Source organism: Emydura macquarii, unplaced genomic scaffold, assembly GCF_026122565.2.
Source record: "Emydura macquarii macquarii isolate MOO-44397 ecotype Brisbane River unplaced genomic scaffold, CSIRO-AGI_Emac_v2 contig_374, whole genome shotgun sequence".
Lineage (NCBI taxonomy): Eukaryota > Metazoa > Chordata > Testudines > Chelidae > Emydura > Emydura macquarii.
The window spans coordinates 13,266,460-13,293,334 of NW_027130511.1; the positions used below are offsets into that span (position 1 = coordinate 13,266,460).

At 39.2% G+C, this 26,875-nt stretch overlaps 1 protein-coding gene across 1 annotated transcript in view; it reads right to left on the minus strand.

Moving 5' to 3' along the window:
• AKAP6 (A-kinase anchoring protein 6) overlaps positions 1-26,875 on the minus strand; it is a 399,793-nt gene that overhangs the window by 273,826 nt on the left and 99,092 nt on the right. The window contains exon 3 of the mRNA XM_067534299.1: positions 24,615-24,972. Within this exon, the coding sequence (XP_067390400.1) occupies positions 24,615-24,929 (315 nt within the window). The 5' untranslated portion in view covers positions 24,930-24,972. The remainder of the gene's footprint in view (positions 1-24,614; positions 24,973-26,875) is intronic.

The following is a 26,875-nucleotide window of genomic DNA, read 5'->3' on the forward strand; positions in this document are numbered from 1 at the left end:
AAAAACTTCAAACCTGTTATCACCATAAAATCTGAGCCAACATTTTAAGCGATATATATTATAATCACATGTTAATAACTGGAGCCAAAAGTGTATGTGGTACCATTTCATCATTCTTTTCAAAAAGCAAAAGCTGAGTAAAGTATTGCAGTAAAATTCCTTTTCCAAATAGCATTTCTAATATTTCATATTGATTAACTATCCAGACACATGACAATTTTAGCTTCCGCTCTTATGGATTTAATCAAGCAACACTCTAAATATGGACTTCCCTAGGAAATGAAAAACTGGTTAAAACTGGTTTTCACTAGTCTTATTCCAAGATACTGATTGCCACATTCCAGACATTTCTAGGCAATGGGATTACATCATTCTAAATATTTTTTTTAATAGAAACAGCTGTTACATCTAATAGTCATGACCTTTAAGCTTTCAATATCAAATTATTCAGCTGTTCTTTCAGTCCATCTGAGTTGCTATGAAATGGAGCCACACAAAACAAATAGTTTTACTCAATGTTTTACTGAAAGTACACTGTTTCTTATACTTTACCTTGAACTTGTAAGGAGAAACATGATGTACAGAATACTTGGCAGCAAAGTCCTGGGTCTTATCAGAGGTGCGGAAGACTATTTAAGGACCTCTCTCATCGTTAACCAAAGTCACTTTGATTCTATTCTTTACATTGTTTCTCACTAGCACTTGATATGCACAGTTGTATGTATGTAAGCCTGCTCTTTCTCATCAATCCCTTGTTGAACTCCGTTGTTAAAAGAAAATTGAGCAAATTGGGTCCACCTTATGAACTTTACATTGCTTAATGGTTTGCAGTGAAGAAAACAGTGAATATCTGCTGATGAAAGGATAAGTTTTCCATGCTTCTGTATTGAGATGGCCATTAACTTGTTAAAGGAAGTTAACAATATCCATTAGGGACTATTTAATACATAATGGTATTTTAGATACTCAACTTTAGCATGCTAGATGCAATATGCTACCAGTAGGTTCTAATGTCAACAATGTCAGAATTATTTTGTAGTAAACCTAACTACATAACTTAAAAGCTAACTAATCCATTTCCATTAAAAATATGAAATGGAAAAACTAATAGTAAAACTATGCCAATGAGCAGGCAGATTATGCCTTTGGAAGAACATAGAGAGCTGAGGGTGGCAGATAACAGTTGTAGCTGGTGGAAATTAGGAGACCTTCCTGACTTTACCACCAGTTTGCTGCTTGGTTTTGATGAAGTTACTTAACTTCCTTCTGTCTGCTCTGCAGTTACCTTAGCAGTAGTATGATACTGCATAGCTAGCCTTTGTAAACAACTTGAGCTCTGTGGATGAAAAGTGCGATAAATTCACAGCATGATGATAATTAGTTTAGCTAGTAATTTGTACAGAACTGGAGGATCTGTGATCTGATATCCCGAGAGAATCCTCTCAGATTATAGGTCATAATGCATAGGCATTTTCCCTTTGGGAACTCCCTGGCAGGGCCCCCACATGGGGTGGGTGGACGGATACACTTTACCAGGGCCCAAAGGCCCTGGAGGGCCCGGCCCAGGCTGCAACCCACATTACCATGAGGAAAAAATCAAGGCTAAATTGTAGATCATGCCTGAGGATATTTATAGAAACTTATTTCCCTGTATCCATGTATCTATTGTCCAGATCTTGTGAGATTTGCTGGAGCCAATCAGATGCAGTGTTAGAGCAGTCTCAGGCAAGATTCTGAATAGTGAGTTGCTGGGCCTACTGGCCCAGCCCAGGCCCTTCTCTAGAATAGAGTGTGTGTGCTTATGCAGTTAAACTAGGACTTGTAGTTTGAGACTGAGAGACAGAGAGATTTGTGCTCCTCTCTGTGACATGGTCTATAATAACAAGATCAAGAACTACCAATCCCAGAGTTCCTTGTGCATAGGCAGGAGGGAGGGACATCTGGTGGGAGGGGTAAAGCAAAGCACCATAAGACAGTGGGAGCCAGGGCTGCTTCTTCTTCTGGTAGAATTTGCAGGCCCAAAATATATGTAAGTGTCTAATTCACTCACAGTCACACACACCTGATACTGCCATGTCTGGTGATGGCTATACATACAAATCAGGCAGCCAGAAAAGTAAGGAGGTAAAAGAAAGGGAACTAAAAGAAGCTAAAGGACACCATTCTATCCTCCAGTTTTTCAAATCAGACAAGGCCTTTCTGCAGGCAGGCAACATACTAACTAGGGAAGCAGATGAACAAAATCAAGATGAAAAATAATTTCAATATAGAGACTGTGTCTGTGGCACTGGCAATTGATGACAAAGAAAGCTGCCAGAACATGCATCATGTGACTCGAATCTAATGCTTGAAGATAGTCAGGTAGTATCACCATTAGCACCACCACATTCAGAAGGTTTACAAGAAGCAGGAGAAAGTAGTGCTACACTATCTGATTCTTGTCTTTTCAAAGGTCCAGGCTTGTGGCCTGAAAACATAACAGATTCTATCTCGTGTCCTGACTTCTGAAGAAATGCGGAAGCTAGCAAAGACAATGCCAAAAGATGTTGATGGGCATAATTTTCCTGAATTTCTTCTCAAATGTAAGACTTCCAACAAGAGAGAAAAGATACCAAGAGACTGGCTTGTTTGGAGTGCTACCAACCAAGCACTGTATTGTTTTCCATGTTGTCTGTTTCCTGAAGGAAGGTTTAAACAACACAGTATGCTGGCAAAAAATAAAGAGTATTCACCAATTGTGAAAAAATGTCAAACTATATACTATTCCTGAAGATGAAAAGAGCATAGAACATAAAAAATGGTACTGCCAGTGGAAGCAATTACAGCAGTCACTGTCAAGTGGACATGGAGTGGACAGTGAGATTCAAAAACAAATATTAACAGAAGCTACAAGATGGAAAGAAATATTGGAAAAATTGTTGGATGTTACCTTATTTCTTGCTTCACAAGGTTTAGCATTCCAAGGAGATAATAATCTGATAGGTGACCCACACAATGGTAACTTTCTTGGAATGCTTGAGATTATAGTTTGGGGGGGCTAATTCATGATTTTGCAATGAAAAAAGCCAGAAAAATAAAGCTTTAAAGTTAATTAGCCTAATTATAAAATGTTTGCAGTCACATTGTCCATTAGAATAAAAAAATCAAGACATTGACAGGATATAATACCTTTATAATGACCAAAAAGTTACAAAATAGTCAGCAAATTTGTAGGACTCTCAGGCTGGGTGTGATGTTAAACAAAAATAGCAAAGGGGAGGGGTATTTTTCAGAAATGTAGAATATGTAACAGTAATTTCAGAATTCAAACTTTTTTCATGGCTAATGAGATTGTATGTATGGGATGAGGGATCCTGGTATATATGTGGGAGGGGGCCTGTGTTACAAATTTGTACTGGGCCTGAAAAAATTATGCTTGCGTCCTGCTCCTTGGGCAGACCCTCCTTTTGCCCATCAATATCATGGCCAGTTCAGCATAGCTGTGCCACCATTTTTCTCATATAAAGCACTATAAAAATGAGAATTATTATATACACATGCTCTTAATAAACATACATTGTATACTATAAATTATACACATAAAAGGCATATACCCTTCTTATCAGGGCTGAACCTGCTTGAAGGACTGCAGGATCAAAATTTAAATTTGTAAGACTTATTACATGAGATGTGACATATCAGTGACAAATTGTTTTCAGTCACAGAACTGATATTAAAATATTAGAAAAACGACTTTATTGTGGCTGCTACAGAAAAAGTGTAGGTGTGATATCAGCTCAGCACTCATGGTATTATTTTTGCACTGGGAGAAGCAGACGGGAAATTCCTTCTGATTTTCTGGAAGCACTAGATGGTGCTGTGCTACAATTACAGTCCAGATCTACTTAATTTTATAAGAAGCCAAAGTTAAAATGTATCTGTGACTTTTTAAATGTGAAATTATTAAATAAATACTTACATAACAGCCTATAATTTTTTTACAACAATTCTAAATGCTGAGGGAGTAGCACTGTACTTACATTTACCAAAGTTTTCTTACGGTTTATTAATAGAAGGTTTTATTTCACTTCTAAGAAACCAAGGAAGAAAACTGTAGTCTGTGTACACAGTGAGAAACACTTAATGATATAAACAACAAAGAATACTTGGGAACTGACAACCAGGATTAGAAATAAAATCTGTCTCAGGAAAAAGTCTTACAACAGGGAATCAACTTGGTGAATTAGACTCTGCAGAAATTCCCTATATTCTAAAGTGCAAAATCTGACTATTGCAAAAATAATTTCTCATAGAAATACACAATGTGCTATTAGTTTAATTATATTTTAAGCATTTTATTGCTATGTAAAATACATCCAAACAAGTAACAAAAGATATTTTAAAAATATGATTATTTTCTCAGTCATTATGGCCTTGATTGTGCAATCGCTTAAATATGTGCTTAACTTTGCATGCGAGTGGTCTCATGGAGTTCAATGGGGCTACTTCCCTGAACAAAGTTACACACACACACATTTGCAGGATTAGGGCCTAACTATGCATTCATTCTCTGCAACTGTTGCTTAGCACAGAATTCCTGACCCAATATAGCCGTTTCATACTTGCTCACTCAGGCCCTGATTCTACATGCTGTTCATTGTCAACAGACCCCTGGATCTTCGTGGAGCTCCATTGACTTCACCAGGACTCTGTGCAGTCAGAAGGGGCCACCTCAGGGAACAGCTTGCAGGATTGGGTCCTACCAGGGTAAACTTGGAACTTTTTCTAAAATTTCAGCTTGATGGAGGGTGGTGGAAGCTCCTTGCAGACTTATACACTTGTCTCCTGATTAATTTTCTCTGTTAAAAATGATCAACTCCTTTTCTATTAACAGAAACTGCCACTCTTTTATGCAGGGCCAGGTTTTCCAAATGGCACAGGGACAAAAATGCATACAACTACAGGGGGCCAATCACATGCTCAGTGTGCACATGGAATTACAAAGATGATTGCTTGTCAATTTGTAATAATGATCCCAGCCCTGCACGGTGCTAAGTGGCTTCAACCCCGTGGAAGTCAATGAGAGGGGAAGGTGCTCAGCACCTAGTAGGACTGGCACAAATGCCCAGTTTGCGTCTGCGCTACCGTAGGGAAGCATGTCTGCAGCATGTGTAGTTTTACCTCATCTAGCTTTGATATTTTGCTAGATCAAAGTTAGCTTGCATAACAATAGCAGTGAAGCCACAGGAGTACGAGTGGCAGCTGCACGAGTAGCCTACCAGGGCGCCAGACAGGCAGGTCTAACCTGTGATCCCACTTTTGTTGCTACAACTTCCCTGCCATTTTCATTCAAGCCAAGATCAAAGCTAGCTCAGGTATCTATCCATTTTGTCACTGGCAACATCATGGAGCAATCCTGCTGTAAACTCTTTGGGGCAGGGATCTTGTCTGTACAGAGCCCAGCAGTACAAATGCAATGTGCATGCACAAATGTAGATATCGGCATGTCTTGGAAGATCCTACTCTAAGGTTACATAACTGAAAGAAACCTACGCAGTCAGTCCAGATATTTTATGTAATTTTTTAAAACTGAAGAGCATATTAAAATAAAGTCTTTTATCACAACTTCTTTTAAGTCTTCTTTAGTTCTAGCAAATGCAATCAGTCAATCAGTGGAAAAAGGCAGAGCGTGATGCAACCACTTATTCTGCAAATTGTATTGTGTTCTGCCGTTTCCCTATTCTCCATTTTTAATGCAGTAAGTATTTCTTAAACGTGTGCTCTGCTATGCTGCTGCCCTCTCCTCAGGACGTGGCATTAGTCCAGACAAAGAGGGACAGGACGGCTTTCTAAAGTGCCAATTCAGCTTGGCGGGGAGAAGAGGACTTGGCATCAAGGGTAATGGGCACTGGGAAAAGACAAGCCGGAAAGAGAGATGTGACAGCAGTTGGGGGATGGGGAAGTGGGAGAAGAAAGGAGAAGAGTCAGAAGCAAACCAGGAGGTGAAGGAGAAAAAGAAGAAAGTTATGAGAGAAAGGAAAATACGATTGGGGCAGACAAAAGAAGGGGAAAAAGAAAGGCAGTTAGACGTAAAGAAAGGGATTAGGAAATAAAGATGAGACAGAGAGAAATGGAAAGAGTCTGATGTGCAGCCTGAACCTACAGAATCCCTACGTGAGCCCACATACCCCTCATCTGTGAAAACAAAGCTCTCAGTCAGAAATTTCAAGATATGTCCAAAGATCATTCCTGTAATAAACAAATCTCCAGGCAGCCTGTACTATCACCAAATACTAATTATTGCTCTGTCATTCGCATCTGATAACTTGCTTGACTTCCCTATACCAAACATCCTGGCAGCAGAGAGAACCTGGCTAGACAATGAGTAATTACGGGTACACTATTTCACACACACATACTAGTATACAGTAGCTGTGTGATAATAGGATAATAGTGCTCTGATGTGCAGTAAACCCACTTGGAAGTCTGAGTATCCAAAGGGGACAGTCTGACACTACCTATTCATACCACTATAACCAGAAACAAATAAGAAACAGTGCAGGGATCAGAGGGAATCTTAAAGTCAATGCACTCAGTTATATAACCAAGACAATAGAAAATAGCAGGCCATCCCAACAGGCCTATCTGACACACATCAAAGGCTGTGATAGCAGAAGAGTGGCAGAAAAGAAAAGAAATTTTCTAGAGCATTCTCCATTCACTCCACAAGAAATGTGAAATAAATCCCTACCTGTGGAACATTTTAATCTGTGTTTCTTTTAATGAAAATGATGGTACACTATTCATAATCTCAGACACATTTTTTTAATCTGAAAAGGGATACTCTCTTCTACCTACATCTGCTTTCCATATTTAACCTTGCATTAAACCCTAAAGCTGAACAGCTAGCTAGGATTCACGAACAGTTTAGATGCCTAAACTAGCCTTTATAAAGAAAATTATATGTGGGTGCAAGTTATTGCATATACGAGTATGCATGCAAGCCTGTGTGAATCCATATAGAGAGTCACATTTTTAAATGAAACACACCACAACATTCGCAAAGTTGATCCTAACTATTTAACACAATTAACTGCTGCAAAAAGAGATGTAATGTTCCAATATGAAAAAACACTATACAAGTAAATTGTGCTGGGAGGCAGGGCCCAAGCATAATTTTTTTGGGCCCAGTACAAACTTGTAACATGGCCTCCTCCCACACACATACCACAATCCCTCATCCCATACATACAATCTCATGAGCCATGAAAAATTTTTTCCTCATGGTAATGGGGGTTGCAGCCTGGGCCGGGCCCTGGTAAAGTGTATCCTTTCTCCTATCCCTCCCCCCCATGTGGGGGCTCTGAAGACAAGAGAGTACCTCAAGAGGAAGAGGTCTCTGGATAGAACTATTAATATTGTAAATGGAAAAGAATGTGTGCAAGACTATTCTGTCTGGGTGGCTTCACTAGGTTCCTGAACATTATCAGGAAGGTCCTATAAACACTGAACTACAGCATTCCCAGTGACATCACCAAGGAAACATTTTCCCCTTTGATTTCATTCTATTTCTAAATACAACCATATGTACGTTTTCATGGGCATAACAAGCTCAGACATCAGCCCTTCTTGATTTGGGGGGAAAGCAAACACCTACGCGCTCAGCAGGGAGTCATTCGGTCGAATTCAGTTCTAAGCCTGTTCACACAACCTGGTCAAGGCATTCAATGCTGCTCTACTCCCTAATTTTCTATAACTTATGTTTGCCCCAGTGCACTACTGAACAATTGTTGCCCTCTTTCTCTGCCAACAATATCATCTCAGTTATTTTCACTATCCTTTCATTTTCTAATCCATTTCTTGTCCAAAGTGTAGTTAATTCTTACACTTCAAGTCATCTTATTTTCTGTGACTTAACAGTTTGCAGTCATCACCTCATTTTAGGAATGTCAAAACACAAGATAATTAAACAGTACCATGTGTGTACAAACTCTAGAGTAAAGTCCAGTGAATATCCTATCCCTATTCCTGGCCAGGGTTTTTGCAATGTTCACTGTATTTTACACTCAGTTAATCTAGGCCCCAAGGGACTCTTCTCCGAGTGTTCCCAATTCACATAATGTTATCATGAGTCCAATGATAGTTAGTGTTTTTCCTGGAGCTGCAGCTCCTGAAAATTATGTTATTAGCTGAGAATCTCAACTTTTGTTTTATTTTCTAAGAGTAAGGTTCTAGCCCGTAGGATTGCAGAGAATAGCTTAAAATGTGAATCCTTAAGACTCAAATCCCAGAAGGCAAATAAAAAGAACCCCACATTTATTATTTGTCTGATTTTTTAAAGGTAATCCTATGATTTTTACAGCCTAGCTGGCTCCTGATCTTTGAATACTTGGGGTTGGCAATATTGTCTTGGCAGCTGGGTACTCCTGGGATGAACAGACCACCACCAAAGTCACCTTTTCCACAATAGGGACTGGGGGAGTGGCACAAGAGCTGTGATGCTTGCTCTACACAGATGAGGAGCCCTGACCATTTGCTCTTGCCTGGGGAGTCATTTCCGGTGCCATTATGGCTGACACCATCTATTACATAAAATTTTCCTCCTTTTGTAATTATCATCTTCCAGGGGCTGTGATCATCCACTGACCTAAGAGAGAGATCTGCTTTCACACTAGTCCAGAAAGTGAGGGGGGCTGAGCAATGGGTCTATTTCCAGGAAATAAACTGGGACAGTTGTGTGGATGAGAAGGGGCATAGGAGTTGGATGTAGTAGGTTCTCCTGTAGCTTAATCACACTAAGAGTTGATCAATATCCACCCTTCCAGCCCCACCCCACTTCCTCCCCCACCCACCACGCACCACACTGACTCCTTTTCTATCTCAACCGTCCACACGTTTTGCCTTGGCTCTCCCAGCTCCTCTATTCCATTCTTCCTACTATCCCAGTCCCGTCCACACCTACTGCCAGGGGTGCTGGAGCTAGGGGTGCTGCACTGTCTTGAAGTGGTTTCCATTATTGTGACACGCTGTACCCCACGTACACCCTTATGGTGTGATTTGTGTATCATTCATGTTCACCCTTACAGTCTAACTGTGCACTGTCTGATGCAAAGTGTGTCATGTAAAGTGTTTCTGGAATGCTCATGACATACTGAGCATTATTGTTATGGTAGCATGTTTCCTGCAATGTCATGCATATGTACAGATATGAAATTCTGCTATGTCATGTCCCCAAATGTGTGTCTCACATGGCTTGAATAGTTGCAGACAAACCCAAAGCTGGGTTTCCATGCCCAGCAGAGGCATGCATACAACAACAGTGCACTGGCCTAAGCTCCTGTGAGCACTTTGGCGCAAGTGGAAGAACTCATGCTCTTTGCATGACCTGGCTGATCACCTGACCCCAGGAAGTGTCGAGGGAACTTCTTAAAAGCTGAAGTGTCTTTGTCTCATGACTCTCCCCTGGAATCTATCTTCCAAGCAACATCAAAGACTGGCACCTACTCACAGGAAGAGGGGGCCTGGTTGCAAGACACATGTTTTTCTTTGATAAATTGATGGACACATGTAAATGAGCTTGCAGGGTACAGTGTACAGCACTGAACCTTGCAAGATGGCAGTTCCTGGGGTTGCATCTGGGACTGGGGGTGTTTTCTCGGAGTCTATCCCATGAGTGGCTGGTCAGAAGTGCTCCTTCACTAGGTCAGGAACCAATTACTTGCAGGAGGCTTGGCATGGGCTGACCCAGGAGTGGGTGGTTCACACAACAAAACAGGGTAAATCGGGGACCAGCAGTGAGGAATTGGGGTGACACAGCTACTCACCAGTCCAGATTGAGGAGGGGGAATGTCACATTGGCGCGGTGAGCACAGGGTATATGCAGAGCTTGTTGCTCTGAATGAAGTTTACACTTTGAGCACTGGTATTTGTGATTTTAAGTGAGCTTCAAGTGTAGTGGCTAAAACAGTCAGGAGGAGATCATAGCTTGTTATTTTCTGTTTGTTTATTTTGGGTGATGGAAATAAGCACAGGGAAACATAAAAATGCCTACCAGTGAGTCAGCTGCAAAACTTGAGATTGCTCGGCTAGAAGATCAGGAGAAAGAAAGAGAAAATGAATTCATAAAGTGGCAAGCAGAAATGAAGCTTAAAGAAGCAACTGAGGCCAGGGAAACTGAGGAAGCCGCCCACAGACGTGCTTTGGAGTTAAAACAGCAAGAGGCAATTGCAGCCAAGGAAGCTGAAGGAGCTGTACACAGGTGTGCGTGCCTTGGAGTTAAAACAGCAAGAATTGACTTTTGCTGCAGCTAAAGAGGCTGCAAAGAGCCAAAGAAGCTGAGCAGAAAACCAGGGAAGCCAAAGAAAGAGCCCACCAGAGAATCATGGAGGACAAAGAGAGAGAGAGAGAAGAAATACTAGCTGGAGATGATGGACAGACATGGGAGCATCCCAGGTGTTCCTATGTCCCCAATGTCTCCTTCCACACCTAACACACCCAGCTTTGATAAGCTGTGTCCTGCTTACAAAGAGACAGACTGCATCGAGGAGTACTTCACCACTTTTGAAAAGCTTTGTGCAGTGCACAAGATTCCTGAGGAGCAGAAATTTCCCACACTCATAGCAAAGTTGCCAGGCAAAACTTTGTCTGTGTTTAATGAGATGCCAATTGAAGAGGCTTTAAGGTCTGATGCATTTGAGAGAGCTATCTTGCAAAGGTTTCAGATTACCCCTGAGGGGTACAGAATGAAGTTGAGAGATCTTAAGAGGGATACAGGCATGACTCATAGCGAATATGCTTATAAACTGTGTGATTTGTTGAACAAATGGGTTAAAGGAAGAAATATTTTATCTCATGACCAATTACTTGATGTGATGGTTCAAGAGCAGTTTCTAAGCGGTTGTACAGAGATGTGAGGAATAGCCTGTGGGATAAGAGTTTGAAATCTGTGATAGAAATGACTGCAATGGCAGATGCCTTTGAGCAAGCACTGATGTCTATGGGCCATAAACCTCAGAGGGAAGGGCAGAAACCCAGTTCTAAAGGGGAATCCCATTTTTCCCTTGTGAAGAAGGAGGGGGGCTGGGAAGGCAAATGATCGCCACCCAGAAGCCCTGTCTCTCCTAGGAAAACCCAATACAACTCAACTATGAAAGAAGAGGGTCCCAAAAGGTGTTACAATTGCAACTCCACTGAGCATTTGAAAAAACCAGTGCCCAGGGCTGAAAGGGGTTAATTCCCCCCTCCCCCAGCCCAAGTGAATGCAGTGATTCTAGCTCCTGAAGCCCAGGAGTCACCCCTCCCCCGTTTTCATGTCCGACTTTGTGGGTGTTGTGGGTGCATGGGGGAATAGGGAGTTTCTCAGAGATATCAAGATAAACGGCAGGAATGCTGTCGGATGGAGGGACACAGGAATGCAACTTTCTCTAGTCAGGCCAGGCTAGGTCCTAGAGAGCAATATGTTACATGACCATCCAAGTAGTGGATCCAAGTAGTGGGCGGGGGCAGAATCTGTGTGGCCATAGCTAGGGTGCAAATGCAGTGTGATGGCTTAGAAGGTAATTTAACAGTGGGGGTGCAGGACAAGATCCCCACTGAAATGCTAATTGGTAATGACTTTCCACGGGGGGCTAAGGCAATCAGGGTGGTGACCTGCAGCGGCCAGGAATACCATGCTGAGAGCCCAGGAGACGGGGGCCCAGGAGTTACAGTGGAAGAGGCCGGCGTGTCTCCTGGTGGAAAGTCACGATTATATATAGGATTTATAGTTTGGTTCAATGGCTCTCAGCATTTCCACTATAAAAATTGTTCCATCAGCCCTGCCTATTGCCCTGGTTCATCATCTACTCCATCTCCCATTATTACCCCAGTCCTCCAGCCAACTTTCACTATCACAACCAGATCTACAGATTGAGCACATACACCTTGGTCCAGCGGCCTATGGAGCCTGTTTGAGGATATGAACTATTTACAGATACATTAATTTCCTTATCTCCTCACATAAGATGATGTCACTTTGCTACCTGAGAACCGCATCCCTGTCAACATACAGCCACCAGATAATGGTGAGCTCCCCTTCTTATTTTGCTGTGCTTTAACCCCTACTTACATAAGTAACTATAAATATGAGCAGTGTGGTTCACAGTGTTTGTCCTTTGAGGTTACACTCAATACCCATAGGGTTCAAAATACACTTTGTCAAGTGAGGAGACTGTTTATTTTATCAATGTTCTGAAGTTTTAAACACAGAGCAGCCCTCAATATGCCTGAAAAATCAGAGCCCAATTGCATCATATCCTCAGGTTTATCTCTATATTCACGCCTGACACTCTGTCTTTTGTACAAAGGATGCCTTGTGAGGTATCATTTGAAAAGTCATAACTTGCAGTAATATCATGGTAAAATGCATGTAGCAACATTAAGTGTAAAGTTATGAACATAAGCTGAAGTCATGACTGAAGTGTGTCTTCCAGATAAGTCTGGGGAGTAGCTAACATAGTTTCTTAAAGACTGAGGACAATCTGATGCCCCTGTCAAGTGTCGACAAAGCTGATGGGACATCACCTATCAAGTGGCCATTCTTTGTCAAGAAAAGGGGACATGGACAAAGAGGTCTGCATTTTAGCAAAGAAACAGCATGAGGTCTCTTTCCTCCACCTGTCTCTTGGTTCTCATCTGGAAATGCTTTTCAAAGACGGACTGAAACTATAAAAAGGAGCAGCAAACAGCCCAGGACCCACCCCCCCTCCGCCCACCTCATTCTCCACACCTAGGGAGGGATTCTGATCTGAAAGTTTGGTCAATAACAGTGTTAGAAGCATGTGGTGAGAAAATTTGCTTTGAATCCAATGTAGTTTGTTAAGATAGGCACCAGAAAGCATTTGATCTTTATTTTCTTGTAACCATTTCTCACTTTTACACTCCATCGTTTGTACTCACTTAAAATCTCTCTTGTCATTCATACATTTATTTTATCTACTCTAGTGTGAATAAGTTGAAGTGTCTGGGTAACTCCATTTAAGGCAGTAAGCTGGTGCATGTTGTTCCCTTAAAGGAATACTAGACTTAATATATTTGGACTGTTCAGGAGAGGGCTGGGCAGTACAGGACATACGTTTTCGGGAGAAAATCTGGGACTGGGAGTGTGTTGGGGTCACCTTGCAGCATAACCCAAGCTAGTGAGAGCTAGAATGTAACCCAAGTGTGGCTGGCAGGCTGCACTTACACACCCCCAAGCTGTGACTTACTGCTAGAAGGCTGTTTGTGAGCAGCCCAGATGCATGCTACTACCAACCAAGGTATTGTAAGGCATTTAAGGTTACAGGAGAGGGGTGACACAGCCCCCCACTAGTCTGGATTGCACCCCAATATATCAATGGTGGCAAAGCAGAATAACCTTGGATGAGAAGTGATAGTAATGAATGGAGATGAGAAATAAGTGGAAACTTGAATAGTGACAACAGCATCGAATTTATTTCTTTTAAAGCACTGTAAATTATACCGGAAAATATACAGGGTGATGGTAGATAGAAAACTAGGTTTTCAACGTCTGTGTTTTAAGAAAGCCAAAACACTACATCAGTGGGAATTGAGTCTTAAAATCATCAACTGTATATGCATTACTCTATGCATAAATTATAATCTGGCATTAAGCAGTATCCAGTAGGATTAGCAATAGCTGTACGTTTTGGCTTTTAGGCTACCTTTACTGCAGAAAGGATATTTATTTCCTCACATGTATTGTTTAACGCAGAGTTTCTCAAGCTGGCGATCCTGACCCAAAAGGAGACCACAAGACTATTGTAGGGGTGTCATGAGAGCGGTGGCTGTGCCACCACCAGCAGCAGTGCAGAAGTAAGGATGGCATGGTATGGGGATGGGGGTAGGTCATCAAAGCTAGAAATATTTTCAAAGAAGGTCCCAGGAAAAAAAGCTTGAGAAGTCCTGGTTTAACAATTATCTAGTTTGTGATCCAATGCAAATGTGCTAATCAGAACACAGACAGATTACTGCTGCACCAAAATATCGGACTGCATTTTGTAACTTGATTCCATTCCCTTAGAACCACGTGGCCAGCTCTACTATGAAGATAGCTGCTATTGCAGAGCCAATTGGATAAGGAACAGTACAATCCAGAGAAAGTCACAATATGCATTTTCTCAGTTAATTCACTTTATGGACTATCAAACGTGATTTAAGATCAAAAAAGGAAACCAGAACTAAGGTCTCTAGTTGAAGGAAGCAGTTTAATACTTGGGGCCAAATTATCGAAAGGTCTGTCAAAAATTTGGAATCTTAAGTCCGTGAAGCCACTGTTGTATTATAATATTAAACTACATCAAGTTTCTTTTAAAAAACAAATTGAATTATTTTTGTTCTTTAAACAAGAAGGCCCTGATTCTGCAATCGATTCCTTTTAGACTGGGGTTCACCAGGATTGGTCCTACATGTATATTTGAAGAAGCATTTCTAATAGTTAGCATATAGAATTGGTTGACAGCAATTTTGGGGTCTAGTCCTAGCTCCGCCACTTACTTGCTGTGCAATCCAGATTAAGTGACTTAATCTCTCTCTATTTGTAAAATCAATATTTACCTACCTGTCTGAGGTTTTGTTAGGTTTAATTAAATGCAGTAATGTATATAAAATGCTTTAAGGTTCTCAGATCAAGATTGCTACACCTGTACAGGTAAAATATCTATTATCAACATTGGTGAGGCTTTGTCATATAGAACCCAGGGAAGAACAAGGCAGTCAAAGACAGAAGTTAGTTTCTCTCCTTCAGGGTTTTGTTTCCAAGCTTTTCTTTTTTTGCTCCAGTCTCTCATCTTGCTACAGCTGAATGATGTAATCCAACCATTACATGACTGGACTACATTAAAAATGATACTTGATCTCAGAGTTTTCTTCACCTTATTCCTTCATGCCTTGCCCATTTCTCCTTGTAATCTGATACATTGCCATTTTCACCAGTGATAGTGATACATTTTTTTTTTAATTCTATGTGAATGCAGCTACCTCAGTTTCTTCTTTTAATGGTATATATTATCCGCCAAGATTTATATAATTCTTGTTGCTCTTCTATTTCCTCTAGTTATTTAAAAAAAAATCTTTTCTAAACTGCAGGGACTACAAATGCACAAAATATTCCTGGTGTGGGCACACCAGAGCTAAACAGAACAGCATTATCAACTTCATTTTAAAGTGATCTTCCAGTAGATATGCATTTGAGAATGGGATTAGATTCAATTTCATGATGGTAATGCACTGTGAGCTCGTATTTATTTACTAGGTTTTCCTAGAAACTGATGATTGCTAAACAGCATTCTCCCATAGTTTGTAACTGTGTTATTGATGTTCTCTCCCTACAAGCAATGAGTTTACATTTAGTAGTATTGAATTTCATCCTGATACAGGCTCTCTTCCAATTTATAGTTAACTGTGTGTTTGCTATCCTTCCACTTTAGTCTTACCAGCAAATCTGATTGAGTTTGAATGTATACCTTCTTCTAGTGTGTTACTGAAAATATCTCATATGGGCTCCAATACTGACCCCTCAAATAATATAAATAATGTCCTTAAAGAGGTACTGTCATGTCAATTTAGGCTCAAAAATTAGTTTTTGTTAAAAAAAAATCCAATCTTTTCCATAATCTAATATCAGTGGGAATATTTCCACATTTTTGTATTATTAATATTATTAATATAAATGGAGACAGTTTGTTTTTAAAGTCATAATAGTCCCCTGCAGTATTTGTAGCCCAGATATTGCAGTCTCTGTCAATGTATGAAAACCAGAAATTGAAAGGGATTAGAAACTGACTACAAACAAAAATGAAATTAACCACTTTAACTACATTGCCCAAGCTGACATGACATGCAAAAAATAAATGGTAAAAAGTTTTAAAAATTCTTTCAGGTTCAATAATGTAAGGTGTTATTAGTAATATATCTAAGGAAATTTTACACACACACACACACACACACACACACACACACACACACACACACACACACACAACAATACAATACAATACAATACAATACAATAAAATAAGAATTTTAACCTAAGCATGTCCCTTTTATATGATTCCTCACTTAGAGGTGACAGTTAGTTAAGTCTCTGGGCATGAATGGTCAGATTTCTCTATAGGTTCTAACAATGGCTATTTTACAATATCCAAATACAGGCTCCAGTCCACAGTGAATGCTCAGCACCTCTGGATTTAGGTGCCCCACTTTAAGCATCCACAGTTGAAAATATTGGCCTATATAACTTGATAAAGGCCATAAGTGGAGAAGTGTGAAAGAAGGAATTAGCCTCTTGCTCTCCGTCCATCAGACCATACTGCTTTTCTCCTGCTATCGAGCTGCTTTTCTATGGAACCAAAGGTCACACTGGCTACTCAGCAAAGGAGTTGACACGTTAGACAGCTGGCTGGTAGTAAGCTTGCAGCAACACAATCATAAGTGATAGCCTAGGCAGCATTAACTTAACAACGAAAAGTGCTTTAAACTTTATTAAACCATGATCCTCTATGAGCTCTGAGGTAAAGACTGTCTCTGGTACCCAGCCTCAGCTGCATGAAAACATAAGCTGCCTTCTCCATAGAGAAATCTGATATACTTCCTAGCTATGCTAACTGGTTACCAGTTGCTTGATTTGGAAAAACAATTACAAATCATGAGATTTTGATTGGCTTATGGGAAGATCAGTTCAGCTGGTGAAATGTTCTTTAGTGATTAACCAGATGGATGAGAATTTTATTTTAAATATACTTCGTACAGTCCCCCAAAAGACTACTATCATATGGAGATTTAAAAATCACAAGTATAGAACATGTGTAAATTTGTTCTTTTTCACTTACAAGCATGACATTCCAGATCCTGAAGTGTTCATGTTGCATTTTCATTCACCAGCTGCATCATCCTATACCCTGTGTATTCTTTGTCAACTTTACAATAACAAAAGCCATTCAATCTGCTTTGACAACAACAAAGCTAATTACAAAAATATTTTGTAACAAAAAATGAATTTGGTTTCCAGTGCTTATTCTTTGACTGTTCCTTTGCACCATATTGTAATTTTTACTTGTATATTACCATGGACATGTAACTACAATCTAGAAAAAAAATAAACGCTGCCAATATAACTACTAATGATTACTACTAGATCATCGGGCTCAACAGTTAGTGATCAACAGATCGATGTCTAGTTGGCAGCTGGTAACAAGTGGAGTGCCCCAGGGGTCAGTGCTGGGACTGAGTGGACAAGAAGGTGGATATGATTCAACAGTGTGCCCTTATTGCCAAGAAGACTAACGACGTATTGAGCCGCATTAGTAGGAGCATTGCCAGCAGATCGAGGGAAGTGATTATTCCCCTCTATTTGGCACTGGTGAGGCCTCATTTGGAGTATTGTGTCCAGTTTTGGGCCCCCCACTACAGAAAGGATGTGCACAAATAGGAAAGAGTCCAGTGGAGGGCAGCAAAAATGACTAGGGGCCTGGACCACATGACTTATGAGGGGAGGCCGAGGGAACTAAGTTTGTTTAGTCTTCAGAAGAGAAGAATGAGGGGGGGATTTGATATCAGCCTTCAATTACCTGAAAGGGGGTTCTAGGGAGGATGGAGCAAGGCTGTTCTCAATGGTAGTAGATGACAGAACAAGGAACAATGTTCTCAAGTGGGGGAGGTCTAGGTTGGACATTAGGAAAAGCTTTTTCACTAGGAGGGCGGTGAAGCACTGGAACGGGTTACCCAGGGAGGTGGTGGAATCTCCATCCTTAGAGGTTTTTAAGGTGCAGCTTGACAAAGCCCTGGCTGGGATGGTTGAGTTGGAGTTAGTCCTGCCTTAAGCAGGGGGTTGGACTAGATGACTTCCTGAGGTACCTTCCAACCCTAATATTCTATGATTCTAATGAGCAATCTATATATCTTAGATTATGCAAAGCATCAAGAAACCTTAGAAATGTATTAGTTATTGATCTGAAGTAGAACTATGATATACATCAGAGACTATCACAATACTATTTCCTTTTTGAACTATGGTTAGACTTGAATAAATCCCCAAAGATAAAAACCCCAAGAGGTTTCATTTAGTACTGTATGCTTTATCTTCTGTCATATATAAAAAATAAACAGCATTAAATTAGATTTTTTTGACAAAATCCCAGTGCAGCTACTATTTTGGTTAGCAGCAAAAATTCCCATCAGCACCCCATCTTCAAGATAAAAATATAATATTGATGCACCTTAATTGAAAATATGTTGACATTAATAGAGCTTATTCATACCATCAATCTAAACTATATTTTTAACTTTTGTTAGGAAATTTTGAGAATGAAAGGAGTTATTACGACAACATGCATATACTCTAAACAACAAATTTCTGTCCATAATGAGAGCTTTGGTGAATTAAACTGCATGATGACATAACACAACAGCATTTTTTCACCATACTGAAGAGCTCATTGTATCCAGTAAACGTATTTGTCTTTAACAGATTCTGACCAAGATATTAATTAAAAGATTGCACTGTAGAATTGGAGTAAACAACATTCGTGCAGAGTCTAATGTTTACTCTAATGCTTACATCTTTTACAGTGTCCGTGGTCAAGTATATTAGACCTCAGGGTAGAAAGGCGCCTGCTTCCTTTCCTGATCTCACGGCTTCCCTTTCCATTCCACAGGAAACAGACTCCCTGATCTCGCCCCTCCTGGCAGTCTACCTGTTCCCCAAACCATTACCTTAGGAAAACCTCAGGTCCCCAGTACTAATGTAGCTGCTCTGTTTGCTCCTGTGATCTTTCATCCACCCTCTGCTGATACTGGACCAGGCTGCACCCATTCTAGGTCCAAATGCTCCACTTCTTTCTCTAGTAGCTGATTTGCTCATTCAATTTTTGCAGGCAACTCAGATAGCTCCTCATAATTCAGGTCTCTGTAACCAGGCTCAATTCAGCAAGGGAGAGGTCAACAGAGAGAAAGGGGCTGTGCAATAAGGCCCCATAGGACCTGAGACCATTAAGAAATGTATGTCGAGATATTGGAGCAGGAAGATGGTAGCCTGGCTTGATTTGCCTGGCTGTCTAAACTATCTGTATAATTATGTGGCCCCATCTCCATAATATCCACATGCCTTCCAAATTTTTAAAAGTACAAATAAATAATACCTCTCTCCCTTTCTTTCTTCATAGTCTCTTGGATAAGTACATAGATTAGTTCATAGTTTGGCATTTGTGAAGACATTACTCTGGAAAGCTAAGTCAAAGAGCTGAGTTTTGCATTTAGCTCCAAATATGCTGAGATGAGCATAAAATTTCATTAGAAACAGCCAGGTAATACTGGGACTGCCCCAGGATATCCAGATGGCTGGTTTCTCCACCAAAAGGATCATTACAGCTTGGATACCAACCACAAACTTTGGCATTTATCTGAATCTTATTCAATCTCCTGATATCTGAAAAAATGAGATAGAAATTTTTCAACAGGCACTCTTAGGGTGAAAACATAGTATCCTAAAGAGCAGCCTCTCCATGATATGTAGGCATTTAAACTTAAAATCTGTATAGGAACAAACAGTACAGGGGCACAAAGGAAAAGTTCTTTTGGTTTTTGGTTGGGGTTTTTTTTGTCAGAATATTTTAGGGCCAAAATCTTTTTTGTTTTGTTTGGTTTGAAGATTCGATGAAGACACACATTTATTTTGATTAGATGTTCAAATGAAACCCTGGCACACCTGTCATATTAGGGAAGTAGTTAACCGGGAAGGCTTGGGTGCTGATCAAGCAGGCGTGTGCGGGAGAGTCTGAGCAGCTCTGTCTTGGTTACTCTATCTGTAAAATGGGAGCAATGATATTTACCCTAAACAGAATCTGAAAATACCTAAGATTTAAGATGTCTGCAGCCCAAGATACACTTGGCAGGCATAAGTGTGGGAGTCAGAAGAGCTGGGCTCCGATCCTAGTTCTCACACCAACTTGTCTATTATTGGTAAGCCTTAGCCTCTCTAAGCCTCAGTTTCTCCTTGGTAAAAAGAAGGCAATGATAAATACCAACCTTATAAATAAAGGGCCTACACCTCCCAGCATTTCCCAAGTGAGAAGTTCTATGAAGGTCAATGGAAGAATTCACATGAATAAAGGCAGCAGGGTTTGGCCTAATGTTTGTTAAGGGCTATGTAAGTGCAAAGTATTGAAGCCCGACAGTGGTATAGGTGGGACTAGAACTGAGGGAAGCCTAGTTTCCAGACTTGTTCTTAATCTCCTAGACTGTGTGGTTTTTGGAGATGCCATACCTCCTCCTCTAGCAGTTGTTTTTAAATGTCACAATCGCAATTCTTCACACACTGTAGTTTATGATTTTGAATGGCTTCATTCTGACTAATTTTCATACTCAGTTCTGACTGTTACAAGGCTAGATTCTGCCATCTTTACTCATGTTGACTGGTACTTTATTTCACAAGTACTCCCATTTAAGCCAATAAGGTACTACGTAACACAAGTAGAGAGAAATATCTGTCTCATAGCATTCACTGATTCCATTTAAAGAAGAGACAAATTTCTTTTCTAAACCCCATTCTGAGTTGCTCGTAGCTTTTTGAAATATAATTCTTTTTAGGATGAGAACATCTATCCTTGATTTCAGCTGGTTGGTAGGTAGGTAGGTAGGTGTGTGTGTGTGTGTGTGTGTGTTGAATTTTTGAGGAATATGAGTATAGAAAAAATGTAGCTCCAATATGCTCCAACTGGAAGATCTGCAGTTGCATAATTCAAAAATAGCTGAAGAAACTGAACACTTGGCTACCCTGTTGTTGTTGATAGGAAAAAAAGAAGCTGTTTTAGGAAGCTGTCTTCTCTATCAATCTTTTTCCTTTCTGAATTGTTATTGCTTATTATTATTATTTGGTTCCCTTGTTTTATGTGGAAATGTTAAGATATTCTTTAGTTCAACAACTGTGACTTCAACCTTGCTTTGGTAAGTAATTTACTTAAGTGAAAGTACTTTATGTTGTTCAGCCATGACTATAATGCATTTTTGATGAATACTGTTTGGAACTAGAAATTTCAGACTTGTCTTAACCGTTCTAGATAGGAAGAGAAACAATTCAGGTTTGAAGAAAACTAGGTCACTCTTTTTTTGTTTTGTTTAAAGATAACATTCATGAAGGGGTGTGAGTTTTTGTTGTTTGGTGGTGATTCTTTTGTTGTTTGCAGTGCCCTCATTCTGTAGAGCAGGTAGAAAATAAAGATGTTGTCAGTGAAGGATACCTTCATTTTTCTGCTTGTATTTCTCTTTCCTTAATCCTTCCCTCCTTTTATACTTTTTTCCTTTAAAAACCAGGAAAATTAAATGCAAAAATGAATATTAATATAATATTGAGGTTGAGAAATCAAGCATATGTGGGCAGAAGGTTTCCAACATAAGATTCACTATGCCACTTTGTACACATTTAATTTTTTTATCATTCTTTTCTTTGTTGAGGCCTTCAGTTATATCTGTTGAACCTTACTATATTTATATTGTGTCCTCACTGACACCAGTGCAAACTCACTGGTGGCAATGGGTCCGCACAATCATAACTGATTTACATAGAATTTAGTGAACAAATTTATTGATGTACAAGAACAAAAATAATCCAGCTCACTCAATCTTAGGCTATGTCTACACTTCCACTTATGTTGGCAAAATGTATGTCACTCAAGGGTGTAAATATTCCACCCCCTGAGTGACATAAGTTACACTGACAGATGCGCTAGTGTGGTCAGCACTATGTCAGTGGGAGAATTTCTCCCACCAACGTAGCTACTGCCATTTGGTGGGGGTGGATTAATTATGTCAACTGAAGAGCAACCTCCCATTGGCATAAAGCAGCTACACAAGAGATCTTACAGCAGCACAACTGCATTGGTACAGCTGTGCCACGGTAAGCGCTCTAGTGTAGACATATAGCGATGTGAGCTCTGCAGTACCAGGAGGAGTAAAAACAAAGATATTTTTGTCAGTGGAGTATGGGGTGGAGTGAATCAAAGCAATTCAGATAATAGGGTTTTTTAAATATAATTTATTTAAATTAGGTTGAGGCTTTAATAAAACCAAGTTCAAAGTTTGTATTATTGCAACTTTAGATTAAAATTAATAATGAATTAAATTATAAATTTTTAAAATGCCACTACTGATAGGGTATCTTATTTTAGTTTTACAAAACTGCTATAGGCAAGAAACAAAATGATGAAAATTAATGCCTTGATCCTGCAAACAAAGACTTAAGCAAGTACTTTATTTTACTCAGATGAATTGACTTCAAGGAGATGATTCATGTGCTTAAAGTTAAGCATGTGCAGCATATCAGTTAACATCGATTTCACTGTACACATACAAATCAACAACTGAAATTTCCATCGATTATAATCAAATTTTACAGATGGGCAAAGTAAGAAAAATACTGCTTGAGAACTTAGAGTTTGATTTAAGGATATTTGCACTTTATATATTTTGACGCGATGTTGACAATTTGTGTTTTAATGGGTATAAAGCTTTAACTTTTTGAATCTCAATAATTATTGTCCGACTCCACCATAATTTCCTGCAACTGTAAGAATTAAAAAAAAATCTATAAAAAAATCTAAAAAATAGTTATAAATAAACATCAATATAATCCATTAAAATTATTTAAAAAAAATCAAATTCTTCCAAGCCTATTTATAGGCCTACGGTTTAGTTTTATGTGGAAATATATACCAAATGAACAGCAGGAGCTGGGGCCAGGGAAGTTGTTACTATAGTTATCTATTGTTACTGTAACCATTATCTGTTACATGTGCACTGCCAATAAGTCAGGTCTGAACTTCATGAGAAGGTCAAGAAAAGATATGTACAGAGTTCTTTGGTGTCTGATGCTGCTGTAGTACTACATGTTAAAATCTGAACAACAAAATCACTTCTTTTCACAATAAAAATATCACACTGAGCAACACTGTAGAAACAATGAAAATCCAAAGGCTTTACATATTGAGCAACTTTGTAAAAATATATTTTGGGAGCATAATATACACAGCCAATGTGTTTTGTCTCATGGTCCATTGTCTCATGGAGCATGTTCCACCACATTTATGACTGTGTGGATCATCCCCCTTCCTGATCACATACGATCCCTGTGGCAAATATAGCAACTACTGATATGGAAAGTAATATTAATAAGATATCTAATGACTTTTTGCCATCCTTTTGCAGTTAGAAAGGAGAAGAATCAGCAACATGTCACCACCCTACCCTCAGGGTATACCATTGGTCCACAGACCACAATTTGAGAACCTTTATTTTAAGGAATAATACACTTTGGGGGGATATAGAGAAAGATTTTATACAAGAACATCCCACTTTTCAGCCACAGCTTGAATTGTACCTTTTTCCTCATTCAGTTCAAAACAACTCTGGCTGAGGCAGGAATGCGTCTTCTAGACTATTCACAAGGGCCACTGCAGAGCATCATGAGGCACTCTACCTCTGCAAGGGTTAAGCATATTTTCTTTGCAGTGACACCTACATTTGCTTGTCTGAGATGCAAGAGTCAAAGAATCAAGACCAGTGCCTCTGTGTTGCTACTGTTGTGCTCTGCACTAATCACAGGGCCTTTGGACTAGTCCATGGAATAATTTTTTCAAGATTTCCTAAAGCCCTAGTCTTATACTAAACATGTACTGAAAGCCGTAACATAGATTACCAAAGAATTCTAGGTTTGCATAATGTATTAGCACAGGCCTCAGAATGCAGAACTCTGAAGACAGCTCAGTCTGAAGAGATAACGTTCATTTGCTATTTCTGGAGGTTGTTTTGCGTCTTCAAAGAGATGTTTAATCTTCTATGGCAGACCGAGCCATGCACACAAGCATTTTCTTCCATACAGAATACTCTCTTATATTTTATCCTCTATTTCTTTAAAGTATTTTAAAAATTGACTACTGAAATTTAAAACCAGCAATGCGACATGCTGTAAACGATTTATTTAAAGAAGACCTGTTATAGAAGATTTTGTGTAGTCCACCTATGTTAATGCAATTTTGTTCTCAAAAATAAACCTGCTGTTTTACTGGTTGTGCTTTTTATAAATCTGATCATTACATATTACTTACCAAGTCTCAGAACCTGCAAAGTCTTACGCACATGCCTAACTTTACGCATGTGAGCAGTCCCATTTCAAATCAAACATGGATGTAAATCTCTGCAGGACTGGAGCCAGGACTTTAGAACCACCATAGAAATGGGAGTATATGAGATGGAACGCATGTTGGTACACAATCTTGGGAGCTTTAAGGCCTGATCCAAAGTCCACTGATGTCACTAGGAATCTCTGCATTAATGCCAATGGGCTTTGGGTCAGATCCTCAGTTAGTGCTATGTTAGGTACCCATACAGTTTGGACATGTTCAATAAATCTGATGGGTTTATTACATTAATAAAGAATCTACAAATATCTTGAGTACTACAACATACCATTTTCCCCAGGAAAGGATGCTATTTTTTTGGAGTGGGGTTGACATATACAATAGGGAAATTTTTGACTCTCATACTGCATATGCCATTAGCAGACTGTAAGGCTGAAATGTGGCTGATATTAAATATAAATTTTATCTTACCTTTAACTGCACTAGATGTACATCCACATGTTTGCTGTCCAAGTCTTGCTGGACTGAATAGGTCAGATCCCTGACTCTTTCTGATGTCATCCGGAGCCATGTCTCAATTTCGGGCAGATGGAGAACAATTTTCCAATCTGCCCCTGTATGGAGAGGGGGAGGCTTTTCATACTGCTGGCCAGAATCAAGCTCCTTCATTGCATCATCTTCACCATCTTGTTCTGCAGTGGGAGTCATGTTTATGACCATGGGGGATGAATCAGTAGCCATGGAATCCAGTTCTTGTGACCTCATGGAGCTAAAAGCAACATCCATGGCTAGCAAGGGAAAATCTAAACCATAATTCTTTCCAAAACAGCTGCAAAGACAAAAAGAAAGAAAGGAGATTACTGTTATCAGACAAAATTTTAGATTAAAATATTCATAAAAATAGAAATAAGCTTGATCACTAGAGATAAAATATATTATGGCATTTTGAGTGGCTTCTTCATTATACAAATCCTCTCTCATTAACAACTTCAGGAATAAACTGAAGTATTAGTTACAAATTTACCTATGAGGTTTAACCTCCTTCATTGGGAAGAGTAGCAATTATCACATTTCCTTATTTCTAGAAAATCAGTGCTCTCTAAAACTCAGTTTATGCTATTTTGAAGTAAGTGGTGGTTTTCTACAAATACTAAAAATCCATTAAGGCAAAAATCACCACTGACATAAGCTAGCACAACGCTGTTGTCCATGGAGTTGTGCTGGCTGATGTTAGTAGTAAATTTGGCCCTGAATGTATTAGTTGAAATTACTTAAGGGAGTGTCCCCTGGCCTGGAACTTGCTGCCTTTTGTAAGAAACCAAGATTCTTGCTCTTAAAAGCATCATGAAAGATTCATAAGTTTTCCCAAATGTTCACCTGTGCATGAATTTTATACGAGGGAAATTCTGAAGGGTGGTTTGGGGAAAATAATAGGGGACAAGCTATTGAGTTGTTGTAGGCAGAAGAAGTTTTTTACCTGCAAATTGTGTTGAGACTTGTTCAATGGGCAAATATTTATATATTTTAATCTAAAAAGAATAATGAATAGGAAAATCCCATGTCTTTGTAGGGTAAATAGCATATTAGTATTTCTCAATCAGTTAATTTGTTCGTTTAATGTTTACTAATTGCCAGCAATTTTCACCTCGTACTGCAGACATATTTGTTTGTAAAGGCAGATAAGTGCCTTCTACTGAAATCAGAAAAAAAACATCTGTGGTCTTTATTGCATTCTTATAATGAATTGTTCTTAGTAGTTCTTATTTCAACCTATTTCTATAAACATTTGGAGTGACATTTCTAAAATTTCTAACATGTAATTCACTAAAAAGATTTTCTATAATAAATTTGCAGATGCTAATTTATCTCACTTTTGAATGTTCAGTGAGGAACCAGGACAAATGGTTGTAGGTACCAAAACTCAAAATAACCTTGTGAAACAGTATAAAGCAATGGACAAATTGCAACTTCAAACATATAATGTGCACCACTGAAACTGCCTATTCATGTATTTCCTAATGAAGTAAAAACCTTGTTAGAGTAAACTAAAATTCTTTGTAACAGAGATGATTGATATGAGCTTTTCTAACAGATCTATTATTTAAAAGGAGGATTTTCACACTGGATGGAATTTTCTGATGTATCCTACTTGAATAAAAATACAAGATATTGTGAATAATCCCTTGCAATTCTTGCTTATTATCAAAGTATATTTGGGTTTAAATTAAAAAGGTTCCACTTCCATAGCTCAGTTCCTCCACCTAGTTAATCCAGTAAGAAAGTTAATGGTGAATTTTAGGTATCACAATCTTCTCCTTGGATGCAAACTCTGATGTTATCAGAACTGAATTAATGAAGCATCAAATAGAAGGAAAAGATGGATTCCGACAGGTCAGGTTATTCATAAACCACAGCTATCCATAGCAGCAGAAAGATAAATACCAATATATTTTGTTATTTTTCAATGTATCTCATGTTAACCACATGCGGAAATCCCTCTTTAAACTGTTAAGCACAGGAAGCGTTCAATCATGTTAGAGTAAATTTCCTTGTAGCTTAACTATGAAACAGTTTCTCTGGAACTACCTTGTGTATCATTTTGTAATTTAAAAGCAAAATCCAGTTTCACTGAAATTTTCCTTTAAAGCATTTTTGCTTTCACCTGTTTACCCCATTTTATCTGCAAACAGAAGTGAATGCTGCAGTAAAGCATTATTCCAAGAAAACAAGAA